We start from the raw sequence: 12267 nt of genomic DNA on the forward strand, positions 1-12267 counted from the left end.
AATCTCATATTAGGCTACCTGTGTACATAAAATCTCATATTAGGCTACCTGTGTACATAAAATCTCATATTAGGCTACCTGTGTACATAAAATCTCATATTAGGCTACCGGTGTACATAACATCTCATATTAGGCTATCTGTGTACATAAAATCCCATATTAGGCTACCTGTGTACATAAAATCTCATATTAGGATACCTGTGTACATAAAATCCCATATTAGAATACCTGTATAGTTTTACAGAAAATCCTAGATTAAAGAATTATTTAGGATTCCCATGCCACATTCGATTTGCCCTCTTCTTCAGTACTTCTCGAATATAACTTTCCATCACTTGATCTGCTCTGTAGACCTCTTCCATCTATATACTGTAAAATTTTAGACTTCTCTTCTTAGAAGAGCACAAACTGAGTTGAGCTCTGAGGGGTCAGATTTATACATTCCTGGAATTTTCCTGAAGCTACTGGTATTAAAGTGAAGTTTGAGTTAGACATTAACAAATCATCTCGTCTGTGTCCTTGCACAACACCTTTACTCACCCATTGACCAAACATCTGATTTGCTGCTGAAGCGTGTGAAGCTGAGAACCTCTGGTGACGCCCACTTCACAGGAAACTTTGTACCCTGAGAGCTCTGGTATTCATCATCTAGCACATACCTAATGAAGTAATCAGCATGGCATTATTGTGGATCTATATATAGAGCCTTAATCATTGATTCACTGACAGGTAGATTAAAGTGTATGATACATAATAATTATTTCAATATTAAAAATATCACATATTTTTTCTAAATCACATTATTCTTTATTTGCTCTGTCAGCACTATCCAAACTCAGATGTAATATGTATGGATGGTGAATTTCAAAGTTACAGCCTTGACTTGTCGTGCAGTGATCGTCAATATTCTCAATATTCTTCTTTTTTTTTTTTTTGCAAGAAATAAATCTTAGTGTTTCTTACCTTGCTAAACCAAAGTCTGCAACTTTGACGACTGTATTGTCACCAACAAGACAGTTTCGTGCTGCAAGATCACGGTGAATGAAATGTCGCTTTTCTAGGTAAGCCATTCCATTACAAACTTGGATACACATGTCTAATAGAGAGGCTGTCTTCGCCAGTAGACGAGGCTTATGTCGCCGAAGGTAGGTTAATAAGGAGCCTAAAAGTGAAGTACAATAAATTAGTGCTATGTCATATCACAATTTGAAATTCAGAATTATTGTTGATGGAATTTGAAATCTCCTGTAGTCAGGACATCAAACAGATTGAATGCTGTCTTAGATTAGCCTGACTCAAGATTAGTTATCTGTTCGTTTTTGATAAGATATGTAAACAAATTACTTTCATACAAATGTTATTATCCCTAGTGTTGGATAGTTCAAACTTCCTCAAAACATTTTCTATATAGCCAATTACTTCTGTGGGCCACGATTTTAGACTAAAATAGAGAAAATTACATTTCATATTTAGCGGTTTCTAAATTTTGCTACGTACCGACAACACAGTATTAATTAACTGTAATGAAGGTAGTGAAAAACTACTAGTCACAACCGCATGTGCAGTAAAAAAAAAACAAAAAAAAACAGATCTTGTTATAAAATCCTATTCATATCAAAGAGATGCGTAAAATAAAACAATGTTGCTGCACTGTTAGGTACTCACCAGAGCTCATTAATTCTGTGATTATAAGTAGTGGTTTTGATTTGATTACAATACCATATAATTGTACTAAGTTGGGGTGATTAAGTTGTCTGAAAAGGAAAAAAAAAAGAATTTTAAACATTTCATTCAGTAATTCTGTCTACAGTGCTGCATTATTTTAATCTCAATTTTTTATCCCAATCAATTTAAAATTTGACTTGTGATTCAGTTCCACTGCGATAGTACGTTCCGAGATGCCAGGGGTCATGCTGAAGTGACCCTGAACGGGGAGTTGCTGGATCTTGTAGTGGAGCGTATCGTAGAGCATCCTAGTGGAGCAGAATTACAAGTCTAATTTTAATTAAAATTGCTCGGTAAGAAAAAGTAAAATTCCTTAATTGAATTATTTCCAGTGACTTACGTCATCGTTTTCGCTTCGTCTATGAAACTGTCCTCTGACATTGTGCCTTCTTTTAACAATTTAACAGCAACTGTCATTCCACGTAACTTTCCTTTGTGAACAGCCTATCAAACACAAGCATTTAAAATTATTGTAACTGGTTCCAAATGCTGACTGCATACAAACAGATATTGTATATTAGTAAGGTGACTTTCTCTTAACTAGTCTTCCAAGGTTATTTATTACTTGGCACAATTAGGAGAGGCTTCAGTGCTCCAATCTGATTGGCCTACGATGGTCATAGGATCACATTGGTTGAATGCTTTCACTTACAACCTTGTTAATTTCAATTATTATTAATAACATGCTGAATATATATACAGAAAGTAAACTAATACCATTACTGCTTTTGAATTCATGGTATCTGCTGTGACTGTCAAGGTTGGTTGTTATTGTCTTTAGATTTCATAACTTTACGGGTTGATAATACCCTGACCAATTTTCAAATGGTATCAGTCTAATTGGGAAAAGTTTGGAAATGGTCAAAAATAAAAACTTGACCAAACTGCTTCAAAATTGCCTCTTAAACGTTTGAGCAAAATTCCACAAATAGAAGTTGAAAGGTTGAAATATGACAAGTTTACAAACGATGTAGGTTTGACAACGACAGATCAAGCATGATAAAATAATCAATAGGACATCTTGACCCTCTACATACCCCAAAACAGCCAGATCCTAACTCTTCAAAAAGTTTAACATCACGCGCATCAATTTCAAATTTACCTGAAAGTACAAACAGTTGATATATTGTAAAACATTAACAAGTCAACATATTCATATATTATAATGACTTGAATTTTGAGAAAAATCTCCAATATAAGCCATAGTACTGTAAACATGGATATTTTTGTAAGTGCTTGATTTCACGACCTGCAAGCATACACCTATCAAGGGGCTGTCATTTTCGCATCCAATATAAACTTTTAAACCTTTGATTTTCAGAAACACAGTTAATATATCAACAAAATGTTCTGCAAAGGAAAAAAAATTTTGCAGCAAAAAGGGCTTTGTGTAATAAGTGTGAATTCATCCCACCAATGGGAATGATGGATTCCTGGTCCTTTGTGTAACATGATTAGATGACATGAAGTAAAAGCATTAATCTATTGTAACAGGGTTGATATTTCTTCTGAAGAATAGATGATAGTACTGAAAAGGTTTTACAGGCTTCAGAATTAAATTACTTTGTATTTTATTGGTGTATTTAATGTTATCTTTTGCTGCAGTACAAATGACAGTGTAACATAGTAGAAAGTTAACAAAATTGAGGTAAAAGCATTAAGTAAATTCATTGGCTCTCTTTCTTTTGCTACAGAAGATATGTGACAGTAAAGTGTAGTTTTAACAGATTTCAAAACTCATTGTTAAACTTAAGCACATTAGTACATGTATATCCAAGGGTTGTTCTCCTTAGTTGCAGAAGTTGGTAGAATTTGATTTTGTGTTCGTACAAATCACAGAATACTTACTATGGCCCATTCCTGCTGTAGCTGGAACTGACCGACCTTCTCGGTTAGGTGGACATTTTAACCTGGTAGCTAACCCTATAGAAACAACAAAATACATGTACCTTACAATATTGTATTGATATAATTATTTACTTCTGGTCGTTCAGTAGAACACCAAGTATAGTGCAAGTTTAATCACACCCAAATTATTTGGGATAGATTTTAGTCTTTTGAAGAAAAGGTTACTAAGTTCTTCCAACTTTACACGGAATCAGGCAATAAATGAAAGATGCTGATTTAGGTAACACCGGTAGTGACTCGAATCTGATTGAATTACAGATCCTGATAGAGGATCTGACAACAAGGTCCCATAAAGCACAACAAAGCTAAATGTATAATCATCTGGCATATACCCCACAAACACTTCATAAGAATAAAATGAATTTGAAGTCTCAATAATAGTAAGCTAAAGCCTTTATTACCTCCTGCGTTGTGTTTGTGGTAGTGGATCAGCTCTGATATTGATGCAAATGCATACTTTTCTGATATGAAATATTTTCCGTCATCATTTTTCTTTATATGATAATGCCTCACCATGCCATCACTGCAAACAAAACAGACTTAATCATTACGCAAAATATACATATCGGTTTTTTTTATTGCTACAGTTCTATAAGAGATCTTCAGAGCCCCAAATGAATCTTTTATAGGTTTTATGAAAGATTTTTTCTTTACTTTTGAATTAAATTTTATAACATTGAAACCCTTCATACCAATAAAATCTAAACCAAATCCAAGAAATCATATCCAAAGTAAACTAGGTCATTTCATTGAACGGGTAAAACAAAGGAGTAAAGGGAATCTACAAATAACACGCAACATTTCAAGAAATGCACTTTTACATTAAATGATGGCTTTAAACTTCACTAATCAAAATCAAAGATGGCTGCCCGTCTGTCATTTTGTTTCCAAGGATACTCACTGTTCTAGTGTATACAGAGATAAGGTAAACATTCCAGGAGTACTTGACTCCCGTACCAGGAAACACCCCTCACGCCCTTCATCCTTTAGTACTGACTCACTTCTTTCTCTCGAGTAATTCTTATAATACCAACTGAAACAAAATTAATGCTTTACATGATATATTTAATGAAAGGTAGCGATGTTAGGCAATGTCATGTTTTGTTTAGTGAAAGAACAAAATTATAAAGCTGGAGAAAAACCTCCAGTCTACAACTAGTACCTGGTAACAATCCAACTTGGATCTGAAGCTGATGACCTAGAGGTTGGGGGCTACGTTTACATGTATTGAGGTAAAATGTCAAACAACTTACAGGTAATAATTGGTTGATAACTGCTGCACTACTGAGTTACTTTATGTATATATAAGATATTGCAGGATTTAGATTATAAAAGCATTCTTACCTTTTGAACATAGCCCAATATTACTTTAGATTTATGAGTTTTTACTCAAATCACCAACTGAGCAATATTTACTATCTCATGTTAAACAGAAATGATATAGAAAAGACTAGACAAAAACAAAGAAAAAGAAGGAATCACAGATCGATTCTGTCTTACTAACTTTACATTTTGGCGATGTCAAGAGTCTGAAGAGCTTTATCACCATAAAGTGATACTTACTCAAAAATTTCTAAATCAAATTTTCTTTTTACATAGTTGGATGGAATGTAACCACTTTGGCTGAAAAACAGAAAAGGAATAGAACATCAGTGTAATGCACTATATTACAGGTACTTCTCTCAAATATTTAAACTTGATATTAAACACTACATAGCATTCAGAGTACTTTACATTATTTTTTTGTACATCATTAACATCTTATTGACAGCTGTTATAACAATTCAGACAAAGGGGAAGGGTAGCTGGATCTCATGGAGAAATATCCAAAAATATACTTCTTCAATGTGCCCAAGAAGTGGATTTAGTGTAAACAAAACTACCCTGACTCAGAGGTAAGAAGGTGAAGTAACAAAAGTTCAGATAGTTAACAACTTTGGATGCATAAATTGTCTTTATATTACTACACATATACATTAGGAAATTTATCTTCATATAATCAATGATTTCGTACAGAGATATACATATAAAACAGTTGCCTTTGCTATCTAAATAATCCATGCTATCGCTGCAAGAGCTTGAAATAATTGGGTATTGTTATCCTAAATGAAGCTTTTGCCTACTTTTGAATGAGTCAACTACAATGTCATGCCTTGTTCTCCCTTGGTACATAATTATGTAGGAGTTTCCCCTCGCCACTGAACCATAAGACTATATACAAACTTACCTCCCCTTGTTTCATAACTATGAGAAATAATCTCCAGTATTCCTGCCTACCTATAAGATAGTGTGAAAACTTACCCTCTTTTATTTCGTGAGAGCCACCAGTGTTCTTTAGAATCATCAATTACTTCATACTCTTCCCCCTGTTTATAAAGATATAATATATATAATTGGTGTATTAAAATTGGGACATATAATTTTATACTTTATCTTTATATATTTATCATAAATAATACAGATAAATAGATATTTGATCTCTTCTAGTACCAAGATTGGAAAGTTCATTTTGCAACTTCAGGGTCAACTGACTTCAATGATCCATCCTTAATGACAATTTAAATAATGCTTTACTCACCACCACCAATTCCAAGTCACCTTCCTCTGCTGGTGTAAAGTTAAATATAGCTACAAAGATTTTTTTCTCCTTGACCTCCTGACCCGGGGCAGGTGTTGACCCTGGTACAGCTGGTAGGGGCATATTTGGCTTGTGACTTTTAGTGACAGATACCGCTGTAACATCAATTAAAATTCATTCTTGAGTCTATAATATAGAATATAGGGAATTTAATGTTGTGTGTATATGAATGTACTGTATTTTATTGTTTGTTTGATCTTTAATGGTAAAATCAATCTGATTAATCTACAGATCCTTATAACCACTCCGTTCAATAAAGGAACTAACATTATCCCATACTTGGTAGTGTTCTGATGCCCTTTATAACACCTGTACTTCCAATTAAGTGCATTTCTACACCTTGCTACATCAATTGTACATTTGGCTTTGTTTTGCTCTTTGGGTGAGATGGCTATATGTACATGCACATAATTCAGGCAATTTCAACTCAGTCAAGATCCTGGCAGCAGCAATTCGATTGGTCATTTCCAAAGGTCACCAGAATGTGACCCCTAATGGAATCTTGTCATGCAGATGCTCTAATCAAACGTACTGATAATAAGAATGTATTTTTAATCAGATTGCTGGTACAATGTAAGGTGAAGAACACACATCAGTTCATTCTAACTTTCATTTGATGACTGGTTTGTCAGTTTTATTCAATTTTTGTTAGTTGTAGATATTGAAACTGTTTATCAATTGATCAAATGAAATCTAAACACAACGCCAATTATTTAAGACCTTTACAGGCCTTATGTAAAATCCATTAAAAATTTTATGAATGATATTAATTATCTGAGTACAATTTATCTTAATCAGTATAGATTTATCATGTTGACAAATATAAGAAATTGTTGTTTACGTTTTTCGCTTGTTGTGACCATACAGCCGGGAGCATTCCTGTCTATCTGGTCGCAACAGCTGTATTTCCCTCTACTCTTTGTCCATACACCGTTGTGGTACTTAGGGAAGAAATCCGCTCCTCTTTTTATAGCGGCTGCAAAAACAAGAAAATATCCTCATTTTGTAATATTAAAAAAATACTAGAAAAATAAAAACTTTGAAAGAAATTTCATGAATCTGTTGTTTGTGATTGTAGTTCAATTGTATCAGTTATTGACATACCCTCTCGGATCTCATCTACCCATTCTTTCCTTTTCTGGTCTGACATTGCCACAACATACAGTGTGTAGAACTCACTTCCTTCTGAGTACTGGATCTGTGTACAATAACAAGTCATTTACCTAATTATTACAGATGCTCCACTGCAGACAGAGCATAAACGACACCCATCATTTCAACAATAACTGATGTTTAATTAACACAAAAATACATATAAAATAAATTATGTTGCTTTTGGTACATAGGCATAGTCCCATGGATTATTTGGGACACAATGAATTATTTTTAATATTTTTATCTTGAGGAAAAATAAGGAACTCAAACTTTTCAATGGTGGTAATGGTATAAATTAAGTAACTTTTGTAACTGAAGAAAAATACTAATTTGTCTGCTCCTGTTTTTGATAGAGAAAAAACACCATTCATCAATAGTGAAACATCTTTAATTACTTCTGACATGGGTGTATATGTTTTTGAATGAAAAGATCTTCACATTTTCAATTTTCTGTGACCTAGCAATACAATATGACATTGAAAGTATCTATTATTCACCTACAATGGGATGTTGGTGGTACCAGGCAAACTATAAATTTCACGGTCTGATATTTTACCTGGAAGACATTTTCCTTGTTATCTAAGACATGATCGTCGATATTCTCCACAGCCTTCACTAATTTGAGATCAATAGAACCTTTCACTTTTCCTTGTTTCTGAAATGAAAATTCAAAGAAATTTCACTTTTAGATAAACTGATAAAGCCATATTTCAATGTCATGATGTTGAAATTTTAAACAACTTATGCCTTTATAGAAATTAATTTTAGTGTAATTTAAGTGTGGTAAAAAAATTCAAAATCACTTTGGATTATTGGTTTTAGAGTACCCTGGGAATGGCAACCTGTCACTGCGACCGCAGTAACTACCATGCATCTATAATTAATTATAAGTATGTTGATATTTTCCATGTAAATGTTTCAATTTGTGCATTATTGTATGGACTTAATGTAAACCAACGTTCTTTAGCATGCGATTTACTATTCATTTAAATTTGTCTCCATGAATGATTTTTACAATGAACATATATTCACATTTAATTTCATTCACCCCTTAAGACACATCATATAATTAAGACTCTTCTAAATCAAAGAATAGACCATTATGAATTTCCGGGTGTGAATGAGTTTATGTATTTCTTAATCTATCTGTATAAACCTACCTCTAATGTGCCCTCGTAGTATCTTACATATTCATTGTCCAGGACAAACCACCGAGCTTTGTAGTTCTCTTTTGTTATGAAGGTGCTCTTATTTTGAGACCTTTTCATCATATAGTCCTTTTTATAGCCAACCTTCGCCATTGTCATAATTTATTCAATTGACACTCCACAAGAATTTAAAGTTTAAACTGTTGCTTGCTAGCTTGAATTTTCTCAAATCTGCTTTGGTGAAGGGAGATTACTCCTCCTACTATTTTCTTTTACAGAAAACTATATTCTAAAGTCTCTAATTACATGAATGAAGACTATTTTGCAGGTCTTTTGTTGAGAGGAGACAAATTCTCAAAGCTTTTCTTCTAAGGGGAGACAACTTCAGGTTGATATGTAAGGGAGGACTACTCTAAATTGGTTGCTATATATGAATGGCAGCTATTCCAGACTTGTCAAATATTTGTACCACGCACTGCAGTAGTAAAACATCTTTGTAAAGAGTCTGTCTTCCATCTTCTGTTAAAAAGTGATCTGAAAAATATAACAAAAATTAAAATAAAAAAAACATTACTTAATTTCAAAATATATGGATTCTCTTAAAAGGCATCTTCAAGTTATTGAAAATAATTCACATGCATTTAACTGAAAGATTGCTGTGTTCACACCAAAATGTACATGTATATCAAGCATAACATAGTAGTCAAAACCACTCTCATTGATGATTAACAAAATCTGTAGCAAGTTAATCTGTAATGCTCATGATCAGGAATAAAGAAATTCTTAAAGCAAATGTTGATGTTGGATTGCTTTAATCTCCTACAGTATTACCCCAGGTATACACATACCAGTAGTTGTTTTAATCAGCTACAGTATTACCCCAGGTATACACATACCAGTAGTTGTTTTAATCAGCTACAGTATTACCCCAGGTATACACATACCAGTAGTTGTTTTAATCAGCTACAGTATTACCCCAGGTATACACGTACCAGTAGTTGTTTAATCTACAGTATTACCCCAGGTATAAACGTACCAGTAGTTGTTTTAATCAGCTACAGTATTACCCCAGGTATAAACGTACCAGTAGTTGTTCTTAATCAGCTACAGTATTACCCCAGGTATACACGTACCAGTAGTTCTTTTAATCAGCTACAGTATTACCCCAGGTATACACATACCAGTAGTTGTTTTAATCAGCTACAGTATTACCCCAGGTATACACATACCAGTAGTTGTTTTAATCAGCTACAGTATTACCCAGGTATACACATACCAGTAGTTGTTTTAATCAGCTACAGTTTTACCCCAGGTATACACTACCAGTAGTTGTTTTAATCAGCTACAGTATTACCCCAGTATACACTACCAGTAGTTGTTTAATCAGCTACAGTATTACCCCACAGTACCAGTAGTTGTTTAATCAGCTAGTATACCAGTATACACTACCAGTAGTTGTTTTAATCAGCTACAGTATTACCCCAGGTATACACATACCAGTAGTTGTTTTAATCAGCTACAGTATTACCCCAGGTATACACATACCAGTAGTTGTTTTAATCAGCTACAGTATTACCCCAGGTATACACGTACCAGTAGTTGTTTTAATCAGCTACAGTATTTACCCCAGGTACCAGTAGTTGTTTTAATCAGCTACAGTATTACCCCAGGTATACACTACCAGTAGTTGTTTTAATCAGCTACAGTATTACCCCAGGTATACACATACCAGTAGTTGTTTTAATCAGCTACAGTATTACCCCAGGTATACACGTACCAGTAGTTGTTTTAATCAGCTACAGTATTACCCCAGGTATACACATACCAGTAGTTGTTTTAATCAGCTACAGTATTACCCCAGGTATACACATACCAGTAGTTGTTTTAATCAGCTACAGTATTACCCCAGGTATACACATACCAGTAGTTGTTTTAATCAGCTACAGTATTACCCCAGGTATACACATACCAGTAGTTGTTTTTAATCAGCTACAGTATTACCCCAGGTATACACATACCAGTAGTTGTTTTAATCAGCTACAGTATTACCCCAGGTATACACATACCAGTAGTTGTTTTAATCAGCTACAGTATTACCCCAGGTATACACATACCAGTAGTTGTTTTAATCAGCTACAGTATTACCCCAGGTATACACATACCAGTAGTTGTTTTAATCAGCTACAGTATTACCCCAGGTATACACATACCAGTAGTTGTTTTAATCAGCTACAGTATTACCCCAGGTATACACATACCAGTAGTTGTTTTAATCAGCTACAGTATTACCCCAGGTATACACATACCAGTAGTTGTTTTAATCAGCTACAGTATTACCCCAGGTATACACATACCAGTAGTTGTTTTAATCAGCTACAGTATTACCCCAGGTATACACATACCAGTAGTTGTTTTAATCAGCTACAGTATTACCCCAGGTATACATATACCAGTAGTTGTTTTAATCAGCTACAGTATTTCCCCAGGTATACACATACCAGTAGTTGTTTTAATCAGCTACAGTATTACCCCAGGTATACACATACCAGTAGTTGTTTTAATCAGCTACAGTATTACCCCAGGTATACACATACCAGTAGTTGTTTTAATCAGCTACAGTATTACCCCAGGTATACACATACCAGTAGTTGTTTTAATCAGCTACAGTATTTCCCCAGGTATACACATACCAGTAGTTGTTTTAATCAGCTACAGTTTTACCCCAGGTATACACGTACCAGTAGTTGTTTTAATCAGCTACAGTATCACCCCAGGTATACACATACCAGTAGTTGTTTTAATCAGCTACAGTTTTACCCCAGGTATACACCTACCAGTAGTTGTTTTAATCAGCTACGGTATTACCCCAGGTATACACATACCAGTAGTTGTTTTAATCAGCTACGGTATTACCCCAGGTATACACATACCAGTAGTTGTTTTAATCAGCTACAGTATTACCCCAGGTATACACATACCAGTAGTTGCTTTAATCAGCTACAGTATTTCCCCAGGTATACACATACCAGTAGTTGTTTTAATCAGCTACAGTATTTCCCCAGGTATACACATACCAGTAGTTGTTTTAATCAGCTACAGTATTACCCCAGGTATACATATACCAGTAGTTGTTTTAATCAGCTACAGTATTACCCCAGGTATACACATACCAGTAGTTGCTTTAATCAGCTACAGTATTTCCCCAGGTATACACATACCAGTAGTTGCTTTAAATATCCATCCCTAATACTCATCTTTGTCAAGATCATTTCCGCAAAATTAAGTGCCCACTTAGTAAAATAGCAAGAATGATGTTAATATATAAATTAGGATTTGTAACTTAATATAATAAGTTTTATTTCATAAGATACTGATATAGACTTACAGCTATTCGTGTGTGTCCCAGGTCTAAACATATATATACTATCAGTTATCAGTGCCATGCGATAGCTGGCCAGGTCTGTACATAATAGTCTGGGTTATAGGTATAGGTTTCTCGTTGTTGTGTAATGGTATGTGGTGTCTGAACATCTTATATGTAATGCTAATTGTGAAACTGGTCAGTATTAATTGGTTCAGCGTGTTACTTATGTTATACAGTAGCTATCCATGTATCAGATGTTTCAGGTGTTGGATATCATGGCCAAATACTGATCCCTATGCTCTCGTTGTTATGTATAAATAGAGCTGAGA

The 12267-nt window shown here is 34.2% G+C and overlaps 1 protein-coding gene across 2 annotated transcripts in view; it reads right to left on the reverse strand.

Annotated features, from left to right (window-relative positions):
- The window catches only part of LOC138327504 (tyrosine-protein kinase Btk-like), a 35257-nt gene that overhangs the window by 13000 nt on the left and 9990 nt on the right, over nt 1-12267 (reverse strand). For both annotated transcript variants that reach the window (XM_069273652.1, XM_069273653.1), the window contains exons 2-16: nt 8587-9108; nt 7983-8081; nt 7376-7469; nt 7113-7247; nt 6212-6366; nt 5935-5999; nt 5197-5256; nt 4535-4666; nt 4035-4156; nt 3574-3648; nt 2763-2827; nt 2066-2169; nt 1666-1754; nt 964-1162; nt 541-659 (exon numbers count right to left, since the gene is read on the reverse strand). In XM_069273652.1, the coding sequence (XP_069129753.1) occupies nt 541-659; nt 964-1162; nt 1666-1754; nt 2066-2169; nt 2763-2827; nt 3574-3648; nt 4035-4156; nt 4535-4666; nt 5197-5256; nt 5935-5999; nt 6212-6366; nt 7113-7247; nt 7376-7469; nt 7983-8081; nt 8587-8733 (1660 nt within the window). In that variant the 5' untranslated portion in view covers nt 8734-9108. The remainder of the gene's footprint in view (nt 1-540; nt 660-963; nt 1163-1665; nt 1755-2065; nt 2170-2762; nt 2828-3573; nt 3649-4034; nt 4157-4534; nt 4667-5196; nt 5257-5934; nt 6000-6211; nt 6367-7112; nt 7248-7375; nt 7470-7982; nt 8082-8586; nt 9109-12267) is intronic.

This window comes from Argopecten irradians, chromosome 7 (assembly GCF_041381155.1).
Source record: "Argopecten irradians isolate NY chromosome 7, Ai_NY, whole genome shotgun sequence".
In the NCBI taxonomy this organism is placed as follows: domain Eukaryota; kingdom Metazoa; phylum Mollusca; class Bivalvia; order Pectinida; family Pectinidae; genus Argopecten; species Argopecten irradians.